This window comes from Peromyscus californicus, unplaced genomic scaffold (genome assembly GCF_007827085.1).
Source record: "Peromyscus californicus insignis strain IS unplaced genomic scaffold, ASM782708v3 Scaffold_7__1_contigs__length_154581171, whole genome shotgun sequence".
NCBI classification, from domain to species: Eukaryota; Metazoa; Chordata; class Mammalia; order Rodentia; family Cricetidae; genus Peromyscus; species Peromyscus californicus.
Genome location: NW_026294595.1, coordinates 104,732,497 through 104,760,013, shown reverse-complemented (window position 1 = coordinate 104,760,013; position 27,517 = coordinate 104,732,497). Strand labels below are relative to the sequence as shown.

Sequence of the window (27,517 nt, the reverse complement as noted above, 5' to 3'; positions counted from 1 at the left end):
GAAGTCTGATGGAATTGGCATTGTATGATTGCACTCACTTAACATTTATTTTGACTGTAAGGATGGAATTGGCATTGTATGATTGCACTTGTTTAACATTTATTTTGACTGTAAGGATGGAATCGGCATTGTATGATTGCACTTGCTTAACATTTATTTTGACTGTAAGGATGTGAGTGCTGTGGTATGTGATAAACTACTCCTTGTATTCCATGGAGTCTGAGGGAGAGACAGCTATCCCAACTGCAGGCCGGGGATCAGCAAACAGTCCGGGCTGGCTTCTTTCCAATATATGTTGAGTTCCTAGGGTAGGTGCTGCTCTGTCCGCAGCATTGATGGGTGTGTGAGATCAACAGGGTTCAAGGGCTCACAGAATAGACATCTCCATGGGAAGCAATTGGGGAAATGTGCAAAAAAATGATCAAGTCCTAGACCAGGGTGGACCTGGCCTAGCTTGAGATAAAGGGGGTTTGGTAGGAGCTTGCTAGAAGTCCACGTCTGGCAGCCATGGGGACACAGAAGTCTTCTCAAGCTGGACAGTATAGTTTCACTCCCCAGGAGAGCCCTGTCTGGTCTGTGTTACCCAAGTTTGTGGGAGTGCCGCTGGGTCCTTCACTCGGCCACCTCAATGGACAGCATGGCTTTGATGGCAGGGAATCTGTCGCAGGAAAAGTCGGCGACCAGTTGCTTGATGCCACTCCGGGTGGGGAGAATCTCAAATCGGATCCGAGACTTCTCCTTGGGGCGCAGGGCTGGCACACTGATGGGGAAGGACACAGGTTAGTGTTGACGTGAGATCCAGAGGGCTCGGACTGCACGGGCCATATAGGACTCCAAGTTCTGTTCTCGTGGTGTCCGGCAAAGCTGCTGCTTCTTCACCTCCCTCTAGCTGCCTCTCTGATGACCTGGGTCCCTTCAGGTCTGTGACATCCAGTTGGGGAGGGGGCAGGGAGTCTTAGTGTCTCCCAAATACGCTAAGCCGTGAAGATCAGATTTTAGCACTGGCAATCAGGACTTTGATGTTTGCATTTGGTTTGATGAACTCCAAACCAAATGCAAATGCAGATCCTTGGGTACCAGGCCCCACAAAGAAGGAAGACTGGAGGCCAGAAGGTGCTCTGCCTGTCCTTTCTAAAGGCACACGGCAGGCCTTCCTGTCCCACTCCTGGCCATCCCCACAAAGCTACTTAGGCCTGGGAACTTACTCGATTTTGAGGTTGCCACGTAGCAGGCCGCTGCCCTCCACCATCAGCACACAGTTCTTCACTGGCTCATCCAGGGGGTTGGAGAAAAGCATCTGCACATTCAGAGGCTTCCGCACCTGAGCCTGCTCCAGCACCTGCAGGGAGGGTCCCTGAGTCAGCATGCTAGTGTGTGGCCCCCGCCTGCTACCCTGTGAGAGCTGGGTGTGATGATGGGGTGAGAGAGAAATATCGCCTAGGATGTAGGAGGGAAGGCCGTTTCATTCAGCCCCAAGTGTCAGGTGATCTCCTAACCCCCATGTGGGGCGCCAAGACATTACTATTATCCCTACACTGTGTATGGGAAACAGACCCAGAGGGAGACCTGTGCCGCCCTCTGTGACTGGAAGCAATGATGAGACAAATTCACAACCCAGCTCAGTTCATCCTGAATGGGCAGCTCCTGCTTCTGAAGACAGCCCACTGACAGTTACTGTTCTGTTCTTGAACCTCTGGGGTTTTTTTTTCCTTAAGAAAAAAAAATTATTTTATTTACTTTTAGTGTGTGTGTGTGTGTGTGTGTGTTTGTGTGTTTCTGGCCTTTCAGGAGGCTAGAAAAGGACCTCAGATCCCCAGAGCTAGAGTTAAAGGCCATTGTGAGCACCTGACATCATACTGGGAACCAAACATGGTAAGAACAGTATCTTTTAACTGCCATCTCTCCAGCCCCTTTATTGGTTGTTTCTTTTTATTTTTTATTTTTTTTAACCCTTAAAGCCATTCCTGGGCGATGCCACAGGTACTGAGGATAGACCGAAGACTCCTGAGGTGGCTCAGGTACAGGCTCACAGCCACGGTCCCTTGTGTGCTTGATCACAAGAATTGGGGCAAACAGGCCATTTTTCTGTGGTGACACCCAGGCTGCCAATTTCCTTCTCAGCTTTGGGAGCCCAGACAATTCCTATGTGCCACATTGTGGTCTTGGCAGGGCTCCAACAATGACCAGGCTGGAGTCACAGGGGATGACGGCACGATTTGGGGTCATATAAGCAACACAAACTACTTATTCACCTCAAAAGGTGGAGGCTGTCATTTATCCGATAAGCATCAGCCTTGAATCTGGGCAGATATAGCCAGCCAAGAGGGATAATTACTTATCTCTCCCCTTCTAGCTAGGAACAAATGTTATCATGGAAAAAGGAAGAGAGTGTTCTGGAAATGGATGTTGAAATTGTGTGACCGGCAGAAGCACACACCGGCTCTCTTTTCTTCTTTTGAGAGCCGATGGAGACTGCTGGGTTTGTGAATTTTGTTTTGTTTATTTTGTTTTGTTTCCCCTTGTCATTAGTGCTCATGGCTGCCACTGTATAGTGTCAAAGGCCAAGTTCAAACTCATTTGATAGCTTGGGAAACTCACGCACTGGGAAAAAGAAGGGCTTTCATGGTCCCAAAGCCTAGGCTATTTTTTGACAGACACTGTAACATATAATAATACATTGTGAGTAGGTGAAACATATTAAACACCACGATTACTGTAATTTCTCTCTTGGAACTCAAGGCATATGAAATAATTTGAAAAGAAAAGCATAGTTTTATGCTATTGGTGTATGATAATGCTACCTAAAAAGTACTTATTGCTGTTAAATTTATACATCTGTATATTTATTTATCTTTATTGTTGTTTATTGTTGTCTATAAATGCACTCATTTATATTTTCAAGTACCTGTTTCTTCATCTTCATGGTTATGTATTAACCCAGCTCTATAAATGCATCCAGCAGACTGGATATGGAACACTAGCCATGAGTTTGAAGGTTCTCACCCCTTTGGAAAAATATTCAGATTTTCTTTCTGATCCCATGCTCTAAGGTTCCATGTTAACCCATGTTAATTACCAATCAGTGTAAGATGAGACAATAGAATTTACCCAGAATATTATCTTTTTTATAGACTAGATTTCTTTTATGAGTTTAAAACTCTGATACTGCTCTGAGTGAACCACACATTGACTTATTTAGTGGACAAAATGTCCATGGTTCCTAGAAGCTCACAATAGGGGAAGATGTGTCTGAGAGAAGGAAACTTGGGTGTATCTTATAAAAAGACCCAAGGAAACTCGATATGGCCTACTTCTTGACTGCATGAAGTGGTAAAGATGTTATAGTTATCTTTAAAGATAAATTAGACATCATATGGAAATCTAAAAAATGTCGAGCAAAACTGAATATGATATATGAATAAAAGATGACTCTACGGATGTTTGAGGATTAGGGAGTGAAATGGGGAAAACTGACTTAATTTAAATGCTTATCGTTTTGGGGCAAAATGTTTTTATAGCTGAGCTGGTCACTGCCCAGCATTGTTGCCCAGCTTAGGGAGTTGGAGACAACACTCAGCTGTCCATCACATGGGCAGATGAACGGGGAGAGCTTCTTGGAAATGCCTTGTGAAGCAAGAGAGGCCGCACCATGCAGGGGTCATGCAGGGACTGACCACAGCTTCCCTCTGGAAGGGAGGAATGGCAGGGCCCAGTTCTGCTGCAGCTGTGGCCCCTGTTGGGCGCTGCTTCCGTTTTGTGACGGTTATGTGGTGAGATGACCCCAGAACTGCAGTAACACCTGCTCTCCCGGCATTGATTATCAGACAAGGGAACCAACTGTTACACAATGGTATGCTTTTAGCTGGGACAAATGTCTAGAATGTTCTGAGGGTGTGTCATTGGTGACCAGGCCTGACTGTGAAGACCTGTCAAGAGAGCCCACCCTGAGGAAGTGACACCCTGCAAGGGGAGTGTCTTCTCCTCCCTCTGACAGAGTTGGAACAGCCGACTCGGCGAAAGGACTTGCTCTCCTTCCATGCTGGTAAATAGTGGAGCCCAGATAGAAGGTCAAGGTTGGAACCACTGCCCCCCAATGACTGTCCAGCCCCTGAGGTGGGACCACCGCTGTCCTGAAGCACAGCTGGACCAAACAGGACAGCAAAAGGTTAGCTGCACAGGGAAATGGGGGCCTGCATCAGAGTGGACACCCCGGGTCCCCTGTCTTGACACCAGGGACCCTAGGAGCTATGGGCAACTTAGAAGAAATGGGACCAGGGCTGACACAGTTACCTGGATCCTATACAATGAGCATTTGGGAAACTGGCAGTGGGATTGTACAGGAAGAAACAAACACTATATACAGTACAGTAGGTGAAGGGTGGCCTGAGCCTTTTCTGCTTGCTTCCTGGTGTCTAATGGTGTTCCTAGGACAGGGCTGTCTGGGGGAGGCACCCCTCCCCATACTCTTACCTCCAGGGTCAGGGTGGGGTTGTCTAGGATGACATCCCTCTCCACCACCACCTCAGCCTCATCTGTCACCTTGCATACGGCTGTGATCCGGATCATGTTGTCTGCCTTCAAGTATCTCTCGTACTGAGAATATGCAATCTTCACAGGATGCTGTATTTCTGAAAGGAGGAGCGGGGAGTGCGTGGACTGAGGGTGAAGATGAGCTCTGAGCTTGTCCTTAGAACTGAGTTGGTGGTGGGTGGTGGACTGAGCTGGCAGGAGGGTCTGTATGTAGCCTATTTGCTTTCAAAGTCTTTATGGCTCAGGCCTTGTGGGGTTTGTGTATGTGTTTTTGTTGGTTTGGGTTTGGATTTTTAGCTGTGTGTGTGTGTGTGTGTGTGTGTGTGTGTGTTCAAGAATAGGGACCGAGGAGGTGCCAGGATGCAAGCCAACAAGCAGACTCCGAAAAGGGGGGACTTTGAAGGCTGAGGGACAGCTGCCCCTCCCAGACCTGGGAAATGCCAGAGGATGTTTCCTTTGAAGGGACGGGGAAGAACAGGGGTGCTGAGCTATTGCCCAATGGCAGCAGCAATAAGGGTGACAGCAGTGACTAGGAAGGGAGGCCCAGGCACTGGCACATACATGTCTCAGTTCCCCCAGTCGTCTAATAAGCTGCGGCTCTAGTGGGACAGTGTCGCCGACTTCCTTCCTGTCTGGGCGCCCCCTCTTCAAAGCTGTCCACACACTCGGAAGGCACAGCTTTAAAGACTGCGCCATGTTTCCTAAATCATCTCACTCCTCTAGTGCTTCCCAACAAAAACAACCTTCCATGGCTTCTTGCTGCCTTAGGGATGAAGTTCAGACCCTCAACTTGTCCCTGCCCCAACTGTGCCAAAAAAACACGTCACACTTTCTTATCACTCTACATATAAATCAGGGATGTTTCCAGCACACTTGGACTTGTAGATTTTCCCCTCAATGGAACTTCCTCTTCTGGCTTCTCTCTGGGCTCAAAGACCCTCTCTGTGGCGCTGGGGACAGGACCCAAGGCCTTGTGCATGCTAAGCTCACACCCTACCAGTGAGGCACGCTTTCACCCCACTCTTCCAACACTGCAGGTCGTGGGAATTTCTCCTTCTTCAGATGGTCTGGGCACTGACCTCCTTCCCACAGTTGCTCTTGGTGGCCTGGGGGGTAAGGCAGCTAGCTAACCAGGAGAGAGCTCCTTCTGCTTGTACTCCTAAGGGAGCTGGTTAGAGCTGGAGAAGGTATCCCTGGATCAGTTGACCCAGCCTTCTCAGTGGTCCAACTCTGAGGCTCAGGAAGGGAAGGAGACTTATCCAGAAAGAACCTGCGCATCGGGATTCCAGGACACCTCACCTGCCTCCTCCCTGCTTCCGTTCCACTCTGCTGTCTTTTCCAGAGGATTAAAATATTTTTTTCCTGAATATAGAATATTTCTGGCCTACAGAAACAGGTCCTCCTTGGCTAGAGACTGTATCTTTGGTAGAGATTTTGTCTAGCATTCAGGAGACCCCGAGTCCCATCCCTAGGTCTCCCTGCACCAAAACAAAAAGTCTCCTTTTTTAAGCATCAGAGGTAAATAATAGCAACAGTTTCTTCTGATATTGAAATTTCTGCTGGGAGACGAACTGTGAAGGGATGCTGCCTTTCAGTGGAGGTAACATAGATCAATTTCTCTTGGAGTTCTTTCAAGAGAGGCTGTATAATTAATCAGTTTCTATTAATTCCTGATGTGAAGCAAATAGCAACCCCACCCTTGTCAATCTGCTTTGTCAGCCTAAACTTTCCATAACAGCTCAAGGATTTTGCCAGTGTGGGCACACCTGTGTTCTAATCCCACAGAATCAACCTCCCTCTGCTCCACCTTGTTCCCATCCCATCTGTGCTGCCCTGGAGCAAAAATGAACCTCCCAAATGCTCAGATCTCCAAGAAAACCTGTCACTGTCATCGGGAGTCAAGAAACTACACTCAGACCTTGGAAGCTACAGGCAACACGGGGCAAGGAGTTAAGAGCCTGGGGTCTATCACAGGCCACCCAAGGCCGACCGACAAGGGGACTGGGGGACGAAATCAGGGTAGCAACAAGACCCAGCCAACGGGAGGTGGCATTGGGTTTAACATCAGGAAACCAAGGACCAAGATCTCATCATTGGCCCATAATCACTATGGCACAAGCAAGTCCCAAGTCTCTGAAGCCTTACGGCAGCCTCTGTAACACAGGTCTTGAAATCCACCCCGTTTAGAAGGTCAGATAAGGTTACACTCACTGTGGAAATTGTGCAGGGTAGCCCACACCTGCACAGGACATTGTTCTGTGGCTATGAACTACCAAAGCCTCTCTTCTTCCTTTTCGAGGGTGTAATAAATATGCAGTTAACACCACAATGCCTGGCTTTGCTCACAGGATTAGCAACTTCCAGACCATTAGAACTACGGCTTACCCATGGAGGCCATTCACTATTCTTCCCATAGTCACCTTGACTCACCCTGAGCCCAGCAGGGAACTTTCAGTTATCAGCCCCTTAGAGTTACTGAGTCCCACCAACGAGAGGCTGAGTTAGTTACCTTCCTCGGGATCCAAGGATATTGTGGCAGAGTCCTTCCATACTTCGTGGACAAGGGTGCCGTTGTAGACGATGGTCCAGGCCGTCATGTTCACTGTCACTGTCTTCCTATCTCTAGTCAGGTTTTTGAGTATCAAGGCCAGACTGACTTCTTTGCCCACAGCCAGCACACCGGTGACCTTGAACTTCCCGGAAATGCTGGGTGCCCCTTCCTCCCCTGCCAGATCTCTCACAGATGTTGGGTCCATAGATGCGTTAGGCTTAAGTTTGCTCAGAGCCTTTTGATGCACTCGTCTTTCCTCATCGGAACCTGTGTGTTGGCGAAAGAAAAACAGCTAAACAAGACAAGCTACCTCAGGGATGTGGCTGCGATTCAGACAGTGGACAGTACGACCCTCCTGGGAAGTGACCTAGAGCTAACACCAACACCCTTCTATATGCCCAAGCTGCTCCCAGCAAGTGTTGTAAGGTCTCCACTAACCCTTCTTAGTATGAGGCTTCTAGACCAGCCAGTCTCTGTTCCTTTTCCAATCAAGTCTACACTGTCAGGAAGCTGCAGGGAAAGCTGGGTCAGTTTCTGCAAACAAGTACTATGGGGTTTCATCATTTCTTTGTTTTAAGTTCGATTTCTTTTATTTATTTTCTCCCTCCCCCATCCCTCCCTCCCTCCCTCCCTCCTTCCTTCTTTCTTTCCCTCCCTCCCTTCCTTCTCCCTTCCTTCCTTCCATCTCTTTCTCTCTTTTCTCTGTCTTTGGATGAAAGCTCTTTTGTGAGACATGAAGAACAAACCGATCATTTAAGTACAAATGGCAAAACCAAGCTTAGGAGACTTCGAGTGACTCCATAAGCAAAACCAAAGTTACAAGAAAGAACTTCAGAATACTGCCCATGTTTCCCTGCCTTGTGTTCAGAGGCACTTTGGGAGTCAGGAGGCGACACTTTTGTCTGGGCAGGTCAACAAGAACTTCCTGTGGCTGATACGGTTCCCAGTCATGACTAGTCAGAAATTGCTGAGAAATTTGGAGTCGCAAAACTGCAAGGGCTAATATAAGAGGGTGCATTTCCTGACTCGGCCCCAGGCTACAGCGCTGCTGATTCCGCCAGCAGAGGCTGTGCATGGAGAGCGCTGGCGGCACCCTAAAGGCTGTGGCACACCAAGAACAGCACAAACAACTTCAAGCCCGGGCTAACTAAACAGTTCACCTCTGGCTCCCTGCCTTGACCTGAAGACATAGGTACCATAGGGCAGAAGATCCTGGCTTCCCAAGAAGATTGAAAAATGACCGTGCTGGCATTTGTGGGCCATGCTGGTGGCCTCGAGACTTTCCCCAACCAACTTGTGAAAATTTCAAGGTAAACCAGAAGGCTTAAGATGAGTGCTCTCCGAGTTAGTGAGTCCTTTCCATGAATTATGCAGAGTTCCTGGCAGGGACTTCAGAGGCGCATGCATCTAAGAGAAGCTGCTAACCAGGGGCTACTCTGGAGTTTGGATGAGGAAAGGGAGGGAGGGACTCATCTCTCGGGATCTGGAGCCTAGTCTGAGGATCCTCCCCTGTACCCTACTGCAAGAAGGTAGCTAGATTACCAGGCTTGGGAGCTCCTGGAGGGCCAGGTTCCTCTGGACGCCCTTCCATTCTCTAGCTGAGCTGTCAGTCCACACCCAGGGCTGAAGGCTGTGCGGAGCTGAACCTCTGCGCCTGGGACCTTGAAGCAGGCTTTTGCACAAGGATGTTCCCGAGCCTATATAGGTCACCCGCTGAGCTTACTCAAGACTATGCTTCCTGCTGCTGTTTTCCCACCACAGTATTGCTATTGTGTAAATGCTTAGCAACCCATTTTATGAGCTTTTCCTGCCTGGGGCCCTCTGAGACCAACTGGCATCATTAGGCAAGAAGATCTGGGTAACATCAGACAACTGCTCCATCCTGCTGTCATGTGTGAGCTGAGGTACAGCCAGGAGGAGGTTACTAGAACTCCAGACATGCAGGATCAAAGTCCGAGAGTAATATGGAATCTCACAGGCTCGTAAAGCCAGGTGAACGGCACCTGAACAAAACAGTCCGTGGAAAGGCATTATTCCAGACATCCAAATGATTGGAGATCACCATCCTAGTCATGAAGTCCTTACTGTGTGAGAAGCACTGTACTTTGCACTTCTGTGCATTTTTGTATTGCAATCCACCCCAAGAGAGGCACGGCTAGTCTCGTTTTACAGGCAAAGGGGCAAGAGAATCGGAGATCCTGCAAAGCTTGTTCTAAGTGGTAGGTAGGACTGAGAGTCATCCTTCTGTCCCGACTTATTTGTTTCCTGTTCTCCACACTTGTTTTACACCATGACATTGGAAATACCAGTCTGGCACCGTCCTCTCCAGTGATGCCATCTGCTGTGTTTTATGTACAGGGCACCTGGAGTAGGCATCCAGACGGTAGGCACCCAGAAAGTTGTCAGAGTCAAAATAGAGTCACCTGTTGTTGACCAGAACAAAAATAAATAGATAAATGAAGCTGGGAGGTTACAAATGGAGAGTCCTTTTGCATACATGCCTGATGGTTGCTCTGGCCAAAGACTGCCCAAGCCATGGGTTTCTACAGAGGCCACAAATGTAACTCAACACAAAAGAACCACAAGGACATCAGCCCAGCAATTTTCGGCTCACCCTTGCACCGCTACCACCTTAGTTATTAATCACCGTGGCCAAAAAGTTCCGTCTCACATCATCTGATGTGATCTTCTTCACTTCTGCCTCTGAAAACATTCTCTTTACCTCAAGCCCTTTGCACAGACTGACAGTTTTCTACGGTGCGTGTGTTCTTCCAGTGCTCTACCATTCTCAAATAAATGTGTTTCAGTTGTAGAGAATCTCACTGGGATGGTTTCGTTTTTTTATATTGACAGACTTAGGGTTTGGTGACTGAGGACAACTTCCAAAATGTCTATCTACCTGTATCAGGTGTGAATGCCCCTGGCTTTGGAGGATGTCTCCTGGAGTCAGTTTTCTCCTGTGAACTCTGGCCAACACCTACAGCCACTCACTAGTTGTCAGAGATCTGGTCTGGTTCTAGGAGCACTGTAGGCACATTTCCAAGGGCAATGTTTTTTTTTTTTTTGCTCCTCCTCCCAGAAATTGACTACGAAAATCAACCAAGTCAACTATTTCTAAGTACGCTGCAAAGAGTGAAATATCAACCCGCTAGAGAGCAGAGCACCTGTGGCCTGCTAGAGCAACTGCTAAATTACTCTGGGCTGTTTCTAAAGTTGAACTGCATCTTTAAACAGAGGGCTTTTGTTGTCATTGTGAACTCCTATACTCCTGCTTCCCAAAGCAACTTCTGAGTAACAAATCTAGGGGAGATAAGACAGCTTCAGAGCACATGGCCTTCCAAGGCAACTGTAGGAGACATCTGTACTACAGACTACTCCAGTGTGGTCCTGCTTCGGTGAACGGCATCCGAGAAGGTGATGTAAGGACCACACTGGAGTAGTACAGATGATGAAGATTTCAGGTACCATGGCATTAGCCTCCTCATATAATCGTACCTCTGGGCTTCTTAGGGGATGGGAACTGTAAATGTATATGGCACGAGCCTATATTCCTGAGTTTCTTTGTCTATTTCTTTGTTGAAATGGCATTTTCTGTCTTTGTTCTGGGAGATGAGGAAAAAGGACTGACAGAGAAATGTGTCCCAAAGCCCCGAGAACCATGCCTCTCTCGGTGATGTTCAATCATAGTGACATCAGTTCAGCTGTGCAGTTGAGAAAGGAACACATCTGGAGGGGGGGGGCTGGGCTTACAGCTGTCTGTGCTCTGTAGCTAACTGTCCTTGATGTTGCTGTCCCCATTGAAAAAAGCAGTTGAGCACTTGATGGTAGAGAGACCCCTGCCATTTGTGCAGAACTGACTGAGATGGGATGTAGGGGTGTTGGGTAGAGGCTTTTTTTTCCTTGCCACTCTCCAAGCTGTCCACCCATCACTGAGTTCCATGTGGCATTACTCTGTCAGCACCAATCTTACCTTCTGGATACTTATACTTGTCTGTGACATCCAAGCGAGAGTTGCTGCCCACAGCCTTGGTGCTGATGTATTTGCCGATGGAGTGAGTGTCCAAAGAATTCTGCTTCTGGCTGCCATTCCTGCTATTATAGATCCAAGTGATGCGGTCTGCATTCACCTCCGCGAAGATGAAGATCATGTCAAAATTCAGGTTTACATCACCTTCTCGGATGCCGTTCACCGAAGCAGGACCACACTGGAACACACCTGGTGGCCACGATGTAGAGTTTGGATGCAGCAGACCATGGCTGAGCTCATCCTCTCCAGCCTGCCTAGGAACTGACTCTGAGGGCCTGCTGCCGACATGTCAGTCCTCTGCCTCCACTCCAGCCAAGCTTCAGCCCTGACTGTGACCCTTCGGTATGGCACAGAACAGCTACCCATCACCATCATTCTGTTTCAAGTCCCTAGTCCAACTCCACTTAAGATGGGCTGAACTGTATGTCTGACACGTGTGTCACCTGAGCTGACCCCCTGATGTCAGCCCGTTCTGGCTGTGAAGTGCTGCTTTTCTAAATCACTGTAGCCCACAGGCTCACTGACCTTCTGTTTCTAGAAGTCTTTCCTGAACATCTAGTGCATGGGATCCCTTGCTCCTCTGAGTCCTAACCCCAACCTTCACTTTTCTCCTGCAGGGGTCAGCACAGGTAGATTATTTGGCTAGACAAAGATAGACATATAGAAACACACACACATACACACACAATCTATCTATCTATCTATCTATCTATCTATCTATCTATCTATCTATCTATCTAATCTCTATCCACATGTTTACAAAACTAACAAAAAGATGCACACATAACTTTTTATACACAGGGGACAGAGTGACCCAGATTTTTTTTAAACCATAAATCACAGAAAGTAAATTTGATATCCTGGCACAGTGGAGACATTCAGCGGGTCAACAGTTAGTCTTCTCAGTCCTGATATTTTACTTTATTCTCCTTTCTACTCTGTTTTGCTTTCACTTCTTGGTATGGTCACAATTCATTAACTCGATTTTATAACCACTTACAAGCTGCACTGAAAAGTCTGAAAAACAGTGGCTAGAAAATATCCGAAAGGTTCCCCTCCAGCCCCAAATGTCCAACATTCCACGTGTCTGTTAGAAAGGTCAGGTGTTATCAGGTAGGGTAAGGACATTAGGGGGACAGTAAGACTGAATTTTTATTCTGAGTCTTTTGATAACTATCTGAGCTACTCTGATACTTTCAATTATATATGTATATTGTTTATATATACAATATATATTAGCTTATACTTTTTCTTTACTCTGAAAGAAACAACTCAAAATGAAGGTAACAGACAAGACAGGCTTCTCTAGAGGTTAGAGGCAGAAGAAGAAAAACTCCAGGGAGCCTGAGATCCATCTTTGATGGGAGAGGAGGAGGTAAGAGACAAAAATGAGTTCACGGGTCTTGAGGAGGGGCGAGGCAGCTGGTCTAAAGGGGAGCCTAGCCAGCCAGAGGCATACAGGGGTGGAGGCAGCTGCTGCCATTGCCTTGGGCCCGTCACAGGAAGAATAACAGGACTGAATCCATGGGACTTCTACCCTGGGAGGGCCAGGCTGCTGGTGGCAGTGGGAGGAAGCAATGATTGACAAGGGATGGTGCCTTTTCCCTGTCGCCTAACACATGCCAGGGCTCCTCAGTGGTACCAACAGCTGGAAGGGCTGCAGAGCAGGTATCCATTTAAACAGCTGGAGGGGCTGCAGAGCAGGTATCCATTTAAACAGCTAGAGGGGCTGCAGAGCAGGTATCCATTTAAACAGCAGCGTGAGCAACACAAAATAAGGAGAACTCTATTTAAAAACAAACAAACAACCAAACAACAACACTTCATCCCACTGTGCATTATGGAGCTGGAGAGGGCTTTGGGTTACTTCTTCCTGTAAATGGCAGAGACAAGCTCCAGCAGTCCGGCAGGATTACCTTGGCTTCTCTCCTGGGGGGTGGCATCCAGCACCTGCCATCCACCGTATGAGGGGCCTAGGTCAGTCCGCACAAACCAGCCTTCATTCCAGACATGGAAATTCCTGCAGACAGAAGGGCATGTAACAAGTGAGCGGCAACACTACATCTCCAGCCGAACAACACAGCTCCCAGAGCCTCCCTGGAGGTGTGCACTCGGTGCTAGAGATTCCAATGATGTTGGTGGGCATCATCTCCCTGAAATCCTCCAAGGACTGTGAACTGAGGCACAGAGACACAGAGCTTGGGTTGACCAAGGAGAGTGAGGGGTCTGCTCTGAAAAGTAAGACTTCAGGGAAAGGAACCCAATTTCATGGATAAACTGCTCACATGACTGGGTGAGCCATGCGTGCATGAGGCAGACCAAGTAGCCCAGCAAAAATGATGGAATGGAACAGCTCCCGCTGTACTGAGGTCGTTTGCAATCCAGGTCCCCCAAGGCTTTTGCTAGCACAGAGCAAGAGAATACAGCCATATATCACATGTAGGGTAAAGTCAAAGTAACGAAACATACAAAGGACCAGCAATTACATGAATTTAGCCCCAACAGAGAAGACAGCCACATGATGGAGTTGTCAGGCAAGGACTTCAAGCGACTGCAACCAGAATCAACGACATAAAGGGAAATAAGTTCACAGAGAACAGAAAGAGGGGGACTTCTGGCAGATAAATAGAAATAGTTTAGAATAAACAAATGGAACATTTTAACTGCAACCTCCCTGATATCTGAAATTGAATAATTCAATGGACGAATTTATTAGGAGAATAGCTGTAACAGAGTAAGAATAAACATATGTGAAGAGAGATCTGAAGACCTCTTGGATTATCTAGTCTGGAAATGGGAGAGCAAAAAAGGTCACAAAAAAACCCAATAAAGTAGAAAAATAGGTACAGCATATATGCAGACAGAGACTTACCATATTAGTTTTAAAATATTTACACATTAATAAAAACAAAAAGAAAAGAAAAACATGCCAATAAAGAGCGATGAACACAGTTTTCATAAGCCGTATAAATGATGACTGGACATATGACAGTAGTTTTAACCTCAATGCTATTAAAAGAAGATTAAAATGACAAAGAGAAACGGTAACAGCCTTGCAGATTCTGCCTGCTAGCCTAGCAGAGATTCAAGTCTAGGCTGGGGGCCTTGTTCACTTCCAGTTAAGAAAGCAAGTGTTACTGCTTAATACTGGTGGGGACTTAAATCGGTCTGACCTTTGCAGAGGGCAATTTGGCAACAAGTATAAAAATCTCTAGAAATCTGCATACTCACTAAGCCAGTATTTCCACCCTGAGGGATTTCTCCAGGGGAAACACTTCTATGAATATGCACAGTTGTCCAGGCTAAGGTGCTGCATGCCAGCATTGCTTGTGAGAGAGCAAGAGTGTTGGAGAAAAAAGGCGCCAATAAAGGAATAACCAGATAAATGGTTGCACAGCTGTAAATAGAATATCACACAGCTGTGAAATAAATGACGAGCAATGTGAAGGTCGTACTTAGCAAGGAGAGGTTATCTGAAGTAGAGCATCAAGTAGGAAAATCAAATGAAAGCTCTGTGTGTGTGTGTGTGTGTGTGTGTGTGTGTGTGTGTGTGTGTGTGTGTGTTGCACAGCTGTAATCCTGAGATACCCAAGCAGGAGCCTATGAACTCCAGGCCTGACTGGGCTACACAGTTACACACACACACACACACACACACACACACACACACACACACACACACACACACACACAAACCCAGCAAACAAATACTGCCTCCAAAACCCAACCCAACCAACCAACAACAACAAAACAAACAAATCAACTGGCAATTAGATGTTCTAAAATAAAATGAAAGCAGAAAATTAGTTACAAAATCAAGTTAGATAACAGTGTGTACATCTACACACGTACATGTGTATGCATGGATCTTTTTCAATGAGAACTACTTGGGGCTGGCAAGATGTCTCAGTGGGTAAAGGTATTTGCTAGGCAGCCCTGTAGACCTGAGCTGGATCTTTGGGAGAGTCTAAAGGTGGAAGGAGACAGTAATTCATTGACCTACACATGTGCTCAGTGTCACGCACCCCATCCCCTATGAACATACACAGAGTAGTAATAAAATTACTAAAAAAAAAAAAAAATTGTAGAGGAATTAAGGACTTAGCTCAGAGGTAGAGCACTTGCTTAACAAGCCTGAAGTCTCGGTTTGGTCCCCATCATTGGAAAAAATTGGACCTAGTTAGTCTCTAATATTTCAATTGTGTTAGCCAAATTAACAGTTTATGGTATATACAATACATAGAAAACAAATTTTACATCATTTTTGTAGTGTTTCATTTTTTTAATCATGAAAATTGTTCATTACTTGCATGATTAGAAAAGAAATGAATATTTAAAAGATTATGTATACTATAAAAATGGCAATAGCCAAGATAGGGTGAACATAGAACGTTAAGTATTCTAACTGCCTTCAGTATATTTACTCTTTTTTTATGTGTGGTGGTAGGGATCGAACCCAGGACCTTGTGTATGTTAGGCAAGCACTCTACCATTGATATACAGCACCGCCCTGTATTAACTCCTTTAATTCATGTCTCTAAAAACTGGAAATAATTACCATCCCTTTTTGACAATTCATAAACTGTGGCACCAAGAAAAGTGATCCAACATCTTACATGGGGTAAATTTGAATTCAAGTATAAGGTAGAGAAAATGGGAAATAAATGCCATAGTATTAGTAGGAAAAGGGATAATAGTTTAAACATATGGTGGATTATATTACATTTAAAATAATTTTGATTTTGAAGGATATTCAATGGCAAGGAGAGTATGTTTATACGATACTATTTGCTCAAAACTCCATGATTAACTGGGGATGTAGCTCATGGCAGAGTGCTTGCCTAGCATGGGCATGATCCTGAGCTCAGGGCCGGAGAGACGGCTTGGTGGGTGAAGGCGATTGCCGCCATGCCTGATGACCTGAGTGCCATCCCTGGAAGCCACATGAGGAAAGATCTGATGCTCACAGGTGGTCCCTTGACTTTCACATGCTCACTGTGGCACACATATGCCCCCACATGTAAACATACATCCGTACATACACAGACACATGCTCTCACCAAGACGTCTTTCTAGATCTGGAGAATGTGCTGCTCAGAGGCTGGTGCTACCTCTGAGTCTTGCACATCACCCAGTGACTCCATTTTTACTCCCTAATCCCTGCTCTTTGCATGAGGTTATAACGACTCTAGTACAGTCCCTGCTTTGACCTCTTGGCACCCAGTGTCCCAGGGCAAGTGCTGAGTCAAGCTTGCTGATTTGAACTGCTTTGGAGACAAGGCCACTCTAGCAGCCTTGGTGACCTCTTTGCAGATCACGTGGTTAAGGGTTTTTAGGGGCAGGAATCCAAAGGCAGAGGTCTGTGTAGGAAGCCAGGGGATGGGCCACTGCAGAAGAGAGGAACCACCAGCTCTTTGGACACTCCACTCCCTAGGCAGGGCAGGCCAGGGCAGTCCCCACCTGCCTCCTACCTTGGAGCTCTGCAAAATCTACAGGTAGGGTCCTGTCTGTGACTACAGAAATTAAGAGGGAGAATGAATAGAGAAGAGAAGCTTGGTTCATCAAGAAACCTGGGGCAACTTTTCCTAATAATTTGATTGAGCAGTCTCCATAGTCCTCCCCTTCACAGTGGCCCAGCAGGAAACAGGGTTAAAAACAACAACAACCCATCAACATTAAGTTCCCTGGTAAGTAAGTATCCAGCCCCTGAAGAAAGCAAAGGCTCCTTGTAGACAAGAAAGCTTATCTCTCTTAGGCCAACAGCACCAGTGGGATGGCCTGGGGAAAGGGTGTATTCCACTGGAGGCTGAGTGTGATTAAAAGGAAACCCTGGAAGAAATTGCAGAGGATTCCTAACCCAGCCCTTCAATTTATAGGTGGGAAATTAAGTAAAAAAAAAAAAAAAAGAAAAGCCGAGACAATAAAAACAACACAAAGTAATTCAGCAACTTGTGGTCAGTGAGAGTGTCTGTCTGTCTCTAGCTGCTCATCTTTAGATAAGTTACAGGCCACAAGGGGCTGGCTCCAGGACCCCCTTGGGTACCACACTGAGGTGCTCAAATCCCTTCTATAAAAAGATATAATATTCAACATAATCTATATATAGCATCACATTCTTTATATCATTTCTAGGTGACTTATAATGCCTAATACAATGTAAGTGTGATATACAGGTATATGATATTGTTTAGAAAATAAAGAAAAGGCTTATTGTGTTCAGACAGACAAAATCACGGTAGGTCTAATTACACTTCCAGTTCATCCAGTTGAGTCTGTGAATGTGGAAGTCATAAATACAGAAGGGTTGGCTTTCATTCTTGGTGGGAATCTCTTCTCTCCTCTGTAAGATGACTAGGACCCTCCCTCAGATTCTAGTCCTAATGTTCTTTGTGTTAATAGAAACCTATTATATTTCAACTCTAGCTTAGCCACAAATTTACAGTGTGACTTTGGGCAAGTCATTTTTCTTTATGGCACCCCTGAGACATGTTTGGTCTTATTAGGAAGTGTCACTTACTGTTTCATGTGAGCCAAGGAACCCAGCTTTTCCACTCAAGTGGCTCAGACAGCACCCAACCTAACCAGACCCATGCCCCACAGCACGGCGTCCCGCCAACCTCCTTTGGAAAAGAGCCGGATAGGAGTGTTGGGTTTCGCAGACTTTAATGAGGGATAATAGCAACAGAATTTTCTGGCGCTCTGTAGTTTTCAAATCTGCCTGAGTTCAAATCCTATCTCTACCTTCTAGTTATGTCTTTTGGGAAAGCTATTCAATCCCCCTCAACTGTAAGCTGGATCTGAAAATAATAAAATAATAACAGCTACCTCATGATTTGTGAAGTGTCAATGTCAGAATACTCTCGGCATGCAGCCATGCATCAGCTGCCATTACTGTTGCTAAGCAACTCGAATTGATCCTCACCTTCTGTAACTCTAGGCTTGTATGGACAGAAGTTTAAATTTAAAGCTTCCAACATTCATGACGCAAAGATTTAGACCCAAGACTTTCTGCCTAAACTTAAGCAGTGCTTATTATAACAGGGAAGTAATTCTGCTCTCCCTGGGTGACCTTGATGTGCGGGTCTGTGGAGGGCACAGCTAGGTCTCATACCAAACTCATGGCCTGAGAATAAGAATATGGTTGAGACTTAGAAGAGCTGGCAAGAGGTTTGAATGATAATCGAGTCCTAGACTGACTCTTAGGCTTCACTGGTGGAGAAACTTGGGAACAGAAGGACAAGGGGGCGTGCACAAGCCCACAGCAGGTGGGTAGCAGAGCTGGAAACAAAGCTGGGGACTCCCTGTTCTAATACCATCCAGGCCTGGTTCTCCACACACAGCTGTCAGGGAGTGGGGTGGGGAGTGGATATCATTCCCATTGCCTTCTGGGAAGGGATCCATAAAAGTAGTTAGGAGAGTGCGGGCGACAGGACCCACAGGAATAGTCTGATTCTAGATCTGGAATTTTCCCTTGCAGCCAACGGAATGACGGTGGAGCCACCCAGCTCTGTCTCCATCAGGCCCTACTTGTCTTAAAGGTGATTATATTTGGAATAAATTACTAAGCTGGCAAGAAAATAAATGCAATGTAAAAGCCCCACCTTTTTGTTTTATTGAAGGCTCTCTGGAGGATTCCTTCCCTGGCTTCTCACATGGCTTAATCTGAATCACTGACCTGGCGATCACATACTGTGCTGGGTTGCTAAGTAGCCACACCTCATGCCCCACCCAGTCCCTTGTCCCCAACACTGCAGTTAATGCTTCCAGTAGAAGAACCAAGTCTTAGGCTTTCTGGTCTCTCTGCAGTTCCTGGTGTGCAGGGCCATCATGGATAGCCTAAAACAAGAGACCTTCCCCTAAAGATGAGTCAGACTGCCCTCCTTTGCCAGCTGTCCCCCTCCTGTAGCAGAGTGTGTCCCCCAATATCAAAACTGACCATGAGAAGATTCCAGACACAATAACAAAGCAAAATTAGGGAAGAAGAAAAAAAATTTTCATTTGTGGGAAACTAGAAAGCAAAATTCTTGTCATAAGTATTGATGTCTCTTGAGAGAATGCTGTATATCCGCAAAGCAAGGAACAAAATCCTAATATAAGCCCCTGGGAAACATCCTCAAGTCATGTGACTATAGGTGAACTATATGCACTCACTCTCCTGTAGAGGGGAGGGGGTAATTTGATTAGTTCGGCTGACGACACAGGGTTCTTTATTTGTATTAACAACTTTCCCCAGTTTTTTCTATTTTTTGTTTCATTTTATTCTATCAGACTAAAGACAGCTCAGAAAAGTTGGACCTTCTTATTCTGGAAATAATAAATAATACATTATATAAACAATCTCAAAAAAATGATATCTGCTATAAAGTTTATCTAGTCACGTGGATACTTGTGAACAATTATGCATATTTGTCCTTTGAAATTGATCTAAGCAATGGATTCTTGACTATGTGTGTGGTACCTTATATAGAGAGACTCACAGATATCCATGCATACATACACCATTTTCAATTGATAACAACTGATAATAACCTATCATGTGGTATAATCTTGAATGGTTATAATCATATGCATGTATTATACACACACTGCTATAAGTAGTTATACATTTTTAAGTTTTACATAACCTACTTCTAGCCAGCATCTATTATAAATTACATATATCTGTGTACATATGTGTACATATGGCTACATGTGACAATGGCATATTTATGATTAGAAATATATGATGCCTAAACATATATGTTTTCTTATTTTCACCTGCAACCCAGAAATACGTTTTCATTCTGTCAGCTAAGATGCATAATAAATGTATATAAGATATGAGAAAATGTATTGTTTTTTTGCCATCTTTAAGAAAATAAGCTAGGCATGGTGGCACATACTTATAAATTTAATACTCAAGAGCTGAGGTAGGAAGATCTTGAGTTGAGGTTATCCTTGGTTACAGAGTGGTTCTCTGTCTCAAATTAAAAAAAAGGAAATACAGCCGGGCGGTGGTGGCGCACGCCTTTAATCCCAGCACTCGGGAGGTAGAGCCAGGCGGATCTCTGTGAGTTCGAGGCCAGCCTGGTCTCCAAAGCGAGTTCCAGGAAAGGCGCAAAGCTACACAGAGAAACCCTGTCTCAAAAAAAAAAAAAAAAAAAAAAAACCAAAAAAAAAAAAAAGGAAATACAACAAACAAATAGCACTAACAGCAACCCCTCAAGAAGGAAAAAAAATCTTAAGTCATATGGGTTGCTTGAATTGAGATAAATTGGTATTTTTTTGAAAATCAGTAGCTTCAAGTTTTAACTTCTCAAGTGGAACCAGGCCTAATGGATGCTATAAACCCAAGATGAACTCCTGGAATTCCTGGCTCTGTTCTCCCCTGGCATCAGACCCTTACTAGAGCTGCATTGCAGGTCCTTCAAGGTACATGATCAGCATGGGAGGCGTTTCTGCTCTCAACGATGCTCTGGCTCACATGTCACTTTCCTTCCAGTTCCAGTGTGGAGCTGAGTTCCAGGGGAAGGTGGGAGAGGTGCTCAGACTTGGTGCTCTATGCCCATTGAAATGGTTGATTACATACCATACGCTGTCACTGCCTTTCTCCAGGGGATTTCCCATGGCATCGTAGTACACATCCACACTGAGGTTGCGATCTGTGTCATGAGCTGAGTTGAAGTTGGTGATCACCCGAGAGGGAACCCCCAAGCACCGAAGCACTACAAACCAAGGTCAGTGTGAGGATGCTGGTTGTGGTGAAGATGGCATGTTAACATACCCCATTACTACCCACTGACCCATAAAAGGCACACCACACCCGTATTACCTGTGTTGAGGGTCCCAGCAAAGACCCAGCACTGGCCATATTGGACTGGCCTGAAGCCAGATTTTTTCCAGTTCTTGAGGATCTCTACACTGCCATTCCAGGTCCTTGGGTCCAGGCCACCAGCATAATTGCCACTCCAGTTCCCAGAAAGAACACCGCTGTCGTCATTGCTATTGATCTGTGCAGAAACACCCCCCACATCAAGTGAATCAATACCATGTCTTTCCTACAGGAGTGACTCACAGGATTCAGAACACGGGTGGGAGGTGAGGAAGCCATGGAGTCTTGAGTGCACTTTTCTGTCATGAAAACTGTAGCAAATCTCTAAGGGGAAGTGGGCTTTATGAGTTTAGAAGTACTTTGTTTACTGGATCATGTCTGATCGCTCCTGAATGACATCAGCTCTGTACTGCAGGATGACACAGAAGGAGGAGATTCCACAGTTTGTCGGCAGCAAGACTGGGCCCGGAAGTCCTGTTTGCAGAAGACAATGGCTGTCTGCTTGGGGGTGTGGGTGGTGTCTGTTGTTTGAACTCTGTGTGTGTGTGTGTGTGTGTGTGTGTGTGTGTGTGTGTGTGTGTGTGTGTGTGTACCCGTCTTCTAAAAATTACTCTTGACCTTTAACATATAAATTCTTAGAAAAAAAAACGAAGATGAAATATTGTCATTCCTTTCTTCTTCACTCATTGATTAATTTGTTCATTTATCCATTCAGCTTAAGCATGGTTCTAGTCTAAGGAGTACAGCATTGACAGAACACTGGATGAGGACTCAGGAGGCCTGTGCTCTCTTTTCCCATTTCTTTCAGAGACATACATGAAGTACTCAGAGATGAAATGATTCAAAGGAGGCAATGTTGGGGTTCATCAAGTCATCTGTGGAGAAGGGGTCAGAGATGAAGTGAGACCGGCCTTCAGTGGACAGTTGTTGAAATTGATGACAGGTATGTAGGGACTTGTATATTCCTCTCTACTTTTGTACAGGCCTGGATTTCTTCAAAATAAAAGTTATAAAAGAGAGTTGGGGATGTAGCTCAGTAGTAGGTACTTGCCTAACCTGTGGTAGCTCAGTAGTAGGTGCTTGCCTAGCCTGTGGTAGCTCAGTAGTAGGGTACTTGGCCAGCATGTGTGCAGCCCTGGGTTCAGTCCTCAGCACTGCACAGACTCACATGCACGTTTCCACACCGCCAGGTGAGAGAGGAGAAACAGTTCATAAACACTACCTGTCTCTTGTGTCCTTGGGGATCTTGGGAGTCAGTTTGTCTCCCTGACCATTAGGCTTTCACATTCCAGTACAGGGAAAGGGAAAAGGAGATGCCCCAGAGGTACCTCTCCAGCTGTCCAGTTTTCAGAGTCCATTCAACTTTGCCATTTATCTCAACTATACAGTGAGAGGCTGAACTGAGACCTCACAGATTCCTCGACCCATCAGATCTGCCCCTGCTCTTCAGAGCCTATGAGTGTACCAAGGCTCAGGACAGTGGACAGCAGATGACACAGAAGACCCAGGACAAGCCACCAGCCTTCCCTAGCCCCCAGCCCAGAGGTGAGCTCTGTCTCACTTCTAGTGGTACCATGAAGCTAGGGTGTTCTTGAACGTGGAAGACCAGCAGCTCACCAGCTCCTGGGTCACAGGTGCTTCGGGGTAAGGTCACTGCTGGCTCAAAGCCGAGGACTTCAAAGCTCTGCATAAGCCATAATTAGCTCCCGGCCTGACCCAGCCCAACAGGAGGGTCTGGAGAGAGCATCAGGGAGGCACGTCTGGGGAAATGGGCTCTGAGATAGAGTGGGTTGGCCCTAGGCTGAGAGTGAGTCAGCAGCTGCCAAGCCAGCTGGCTTCAAGGCCAGACTCACGTACTCTTATTTGCTGGCAGGAAACTTGGCTTCTTAAGTGGCCCTGAACTCCAGTTTTACTTGCCTCCACTGACTACCCCTTTATCCAAGCTCCCTGCTTTGCAAGGTTCAGCCCAGTCCCCCTCCACTCCATTCTCTGTCTTGGCTATTCTAGGCCTTGTGGGTCTGGTTCTAAGCTTCTCTGGGTCCATCTCACTTCTTTCCTGCAAGTCTTTGTTCTAGAGAAGTCCTCCCTAATTAAGCTAAGGCTAGAGCATGCCATCCAAAGCCTGTTCAGATTTCTAGCAAAGTAACTGGGCAGCTTGGGGAATAGTCCAAGATGTGCCTAAACCATGGGCCAACAGAAAAAGACATTAAAGATATTTCTGGGTGATCATTTAGTTCAAGAAACTTAGAATGAAAGAACGCACTTTGATTGGCAGCCTTCTTTGGAGACAGAGCCCCACTGTGAAGCTCGGACTGATTGGGAACTCATGATCCTCTGGCTTCCTCAGGCTCTACCCCATCCAGTGAGCTTTACATTTTTAAGCAGGTAGATCCTCTGTCTGGTCACTTTTTGATGGAGACATTCTGTGTACACTGAGTACAGAGCCATGGATGCCTCCAGGATGTGTGTGTGTGTGTGTGTGTGTGTGTGTGTGTGTGTGTGTGTGTGTGTGTGCATACTATGGTGGGATAGATTTCTCATGGATAGTTCCATGAGAAAGGAAAGAGGCTCAAAACCTTGTTTGACTCACAGGGGCGCACCGTGAACAGGTCACATTAGCCCCTCTCTCTGTCTAGATAATGAGTAGGGTTATCTGCTATCCTCCTCTTGAGACAAATGGGGGTTCCATGCTTCCAAGGAGGTGCACATTCCAGTCTCACTGGGCACATACATCCCTTCCTAGGAGGCCTCACGATGGTGCAGGGGGCTAGCTTTTCATCACATTCTGGGGAACACCTAAAAGGTGTGTTCCCACCCCATCTACTACAGGCCTTGCCATATGGCAGAAAAAGCTTGGAAACTAGCTTGGGTCTGTTCTGTCTTTGCTTCTCAGTCACCACATAAATGTCAGGCAAACTCTTTAATGTACAGGAGTTCCATGTTCTCTATTGGCAAAATGGGCAAGGTCACAGGTACCAAACGCACTTGGCAAGGCTCACACGAGACAAGGAGTGCATGGGTCTGATATGCAGTCACATGGCAACATGGTAAGCAGTACTTGCTATCAATTCCTATTACTTACCATGGCACTCAGCACCCGGCAAACATATTTAGGGTCATTTCTGCGGGCCACATCAGTGACAGGGTCACGACGGAAATTCAGACTCCTATCCAAAATGGAGAGGCTGATGTTCAGAATGTCTTCTTCAAACTGTTTATAATGGGAAGATGAAAGAAATGACCCATTTTGTTGTTGTTGTTGTTGTTATGGTTGTCAATTATGGGAACAAGAAGCACAATGGTGAAGACCACAGGACTGACTCGGCCCTCTCGCTCTGTGGCCTTCAGAGCTAACAGCTATTGAGGGACAGCTACTGTGCCCAGTCTTTACCCAGCAACCTCACCAGATCTCTCACTCCACATGAGCCTGGACCCACTCCACTAATGTGATGGGAGATAACACAGCACAGTCCACTCCCAGCATACCCCACTAAGGTGAATGGGAGATAACACAGCACAGTCCACTTCCAGCATGCCTCTCTAAGGTGAATGGGAGATAGCACAGCACAGTCCACTCCCAGCATGCCCCACTAAGGTGAATGGGAGATAGCACAGCACAGTCCACTCTCAGCATGCCCCTCTAATGAGGGATAGCACAGCACAGTCCACTCCATGCCATGGACTCAGGAACAAGTCATCCTTTCTAGCCTTGGTTTCTCCATCTGTTTAATAATGGATCTAGTTTCCTTTGTGGCTCTGACTGTGATCTTGAGATCATTTAGATTCCTGGCAAACTAGGTATAAAGATAAAATGTGTGGCTGAAGACATTCTAAAGCTATTTTTATAAAATAAGACACACAAATTGTTTCACATGCTAGCTCTTGTTGCCTTAAGTCTTCAAATTGGTTTCTCCTTCTTCCTGGAATGTCCTTCTTGAAGACAGCTAGCAGCCTTCCTTACCTCGTCAGGTTCAAAAGCTCCTTCCTAAGAAAGGCTTTCACAAACTATCCCACCAAAGAGAGCCCTGCTCTCACCCTCGGGTGTATGATATGCTCTTACCCTCATTATTTTCTCCCTTTTAATGAAGTCAATACATAGAGTCAACTTTGACACTCGCTGAAGTCAGCTACACAATGGAACCTGAACCGGGCAAGAGTGCACCTCCCCACCAACTCCTGGGCTTCCAGGTACCCTGGCTGCCCAGATCTAATTCCTTTACTTACCACCTGGAAAAATTAAAAGAGAAAAGATACTCCTAAACATTTCCTAAGTTGAGAAAACCCGGGAACTCACTGAACTCAGGTGGTAATGCAAAAACCAAGGCCATGACTTTGAAAGGCCAAGTACACACAATGATGGAGCTTCACCACATTTTCCTGTGATGTGCAAAACAGAAGCTCTATTATGTCCTGAGATCCTTTGCTGGGCCTTTTGCTTATTTGTGTGTCGTGGCATCAGGAATATTTCACTTCATCAATTTAGTAATGAGTCCATCTTCCCTACTAGATTGTGACTCCTTTGAAGCAGAAAATGTATTCATCTGTATCCTTAGTGTTCGGCTTAGGGTCTAGCGCAGAGCCGATGGTCAACAAATGTGTTCCAAATGAATGAACAGGAAATGAAGGGCAGGAAAATGAGCAAGCCTGCTAGAAGCCCTGAGCATCTTGTGTATTATGGGCACAACCCTAGCCTTTTTATGGTCCTTTTACCTGTCCAAAGTTCCAGCCAACCATGCCAATCCGATTTGTGCTGCCCACGTAGATGATGCCAGAGTCCTCCTCAACATACTCTTGTCTTTCAGCATTGTTACTCATAAAAACATCATCCGCTGTTTGATACACACATACATACACACACACAAGGAAGAACACAAAAACAAAAAGTAGATACTGTAATGAACCAATGAAGTAAGTTTTCCTCCCACTCCTCAAGACTGGCTCTGGGGTTAGAGCAAGGGTCCCTTTGGGCCCATCCTCAAATCTATACTGGAGAATGCAGTCTTGAGCTATGGTGCTTGTAGCTCTCACTGTGGGGACTCAGGCCGTAAGGGGAGGTTAGCTAACCTAAAGTCTAAAACTTGGACTCAAGAATGAGATATTCGCTCCTTCAGATAGAAGGGTACTGCCTCATTATAGAATTTTACTGTAGCCATTGTCTATTATAATTTATCACACTGTACAGTACATAAAAGCTCACACAAACCCCCACAGGAGCTAGCCCCAGAAAAATAACAGCATGATGTACACTTAATGGGGACAAATTTGAGGCTGAGAGAGTGTAACCGCCTAGAGTCACACAGCTGGGTGAGTACAGACCTTCTGACCAGTAGCTTTTCTGCTCCTCCCACAGCCCACAACCTTTCTCCAATCAGATCTAAGCCTGTAAGGAGCACATCTCAACCATCCTTCTTTTCCACACCCACCGCTTCCATCAGGGCTGTGGGGAGTGTGGTGTTTAGAGACCTACCTTGCAGCCATGGGTTGAACAGCAGTATGAATGTTCCGAGTTTCTGAGAGGAGACCCTGCCGTTGGAGGAGATCTCAACATTCATTGTGTACCATCCAATGGGTGCATTGGCGGGGCTGGCGATCACAATGACCAGATTATTGCCTTCGTTGGCCTTGAGTGAAGCATTCCAGCCACTTCTACTTCCCCCAGAGACTGAAAAAACAGCCTTTGTCCTGGCTGACTCTGAGGGCTGGGGACCTGTCAAATAGAAAATGAAGAAGACAAAATTGTGTTGGGTAGGTCCTGTGGAGAAATCAGACTCTGATGACACTGTGAATTCCTTTAGGTCAGTGGTTCTCAACCTATGGGTTGTGAGTCACCTCTAAGACCATCAGAAAACACAGATATTTACATCATGATTCATAACAGTAGCAAAATTACAGTTATGAAGCAATGAAAATAATTTTATGGTTGGGGGTCACCACAACATGAGGAACTGTATTAAAGGTTCGCAGCATTAGGAAGGTTGAGAACCACGGATCTAGGACTTCATCCAGTAAAGCATCCCATCACAGGGCTTGAGGGAACATGTAGGCCACATCCTTCTTGATTTGAAGATGATAAGTCTCATGCTTAGAGCTACATAGCCACCAAAGTCAACCAATCAATGACATAACCCAAAGCCCTATGACTCTCAAGGACAACTCAGCTGTATGCATGTGCGGAGGGGGCAGAGCATCGTTACCTGTGGAAACGATGAAGTTCAGATCATCTCCAGACTGAAGACTTCGGTTGCAGAATATTACCATCTCCCAAGGTTGTCCTCTCCGAACAATGAAATCCTGGCTGGAGAACTTGTCTGTGTGATGTGCTCTTCGATTCATGGGCATCTGCCAGTTGACATTTTGGACCACTAAAGCTGCAAGACAGAAATCAGAAGCTGAAGTCTTGAGGGGTAGGGGAGAAGTGTGCAGCATACCAAAAGGGCATCCATGGGTGGAGGAGGCAGGGTAGAGCTGAACTTCTAGAAGGAGTCACATTAAAACACAAAAAGCTTTGGTTCTGCATAGCAGGATGATCACCACTTGTTTCCACCCAACCTTTCTGTATTCAAATACTCCAACGATGCACATGACCCAAGATCGCATA

The 27,517-nt window shown here is 46.0% G+C and overlaps 1 protein-coding gene across 2 annotated transcripts; it reads right to left on the bottom strand.

Moving 5' to 3' along the window:
* Tgm3 (transglutaminase 3) lies at positions 1 to 27,258 on the bottom strand. 2 transcript variants are annotated; one of them, XM_052722826.1, is made up of 12 exons: positions 27,114 to 27,258; positions 26,387 to 26,626; positions 25,630 to 25,748; positions 24,002 to 24,130; positions 20,920 to 21,097; positions 20,677 to 20,812; positions 13,025 to 13,128; positions 11,052 to 11,297; positions 7,040 to 7,348; positions 4,471 to 4,628; positions 1,206 to 1,339; positions 1 to 760 (listed from the first exon to the last, which is right to left on the bottom strand). In XM_052722826.1, exons 1-12 carry the CDS (start codon positions 27,256 to 27,258, stop codon positions 613 to 615), a joined length of 2,046 nt encoding a protein of 681 aa, XP_052578786.1. In that variant the 3' UTR covers positions 1 to 612. The 2 variants fall into 2 exon arrangements, 1 of the variants encoding a protein (XP_052578786.1); XR_008214830.1 differs by lacking the exon at positions 4,471 to 4,628 and having other exon boundaries at positions 645 to 760.
* Between the last annotated feature and the right edge of the window lie 259 nt (positions 27,259 to 27,517).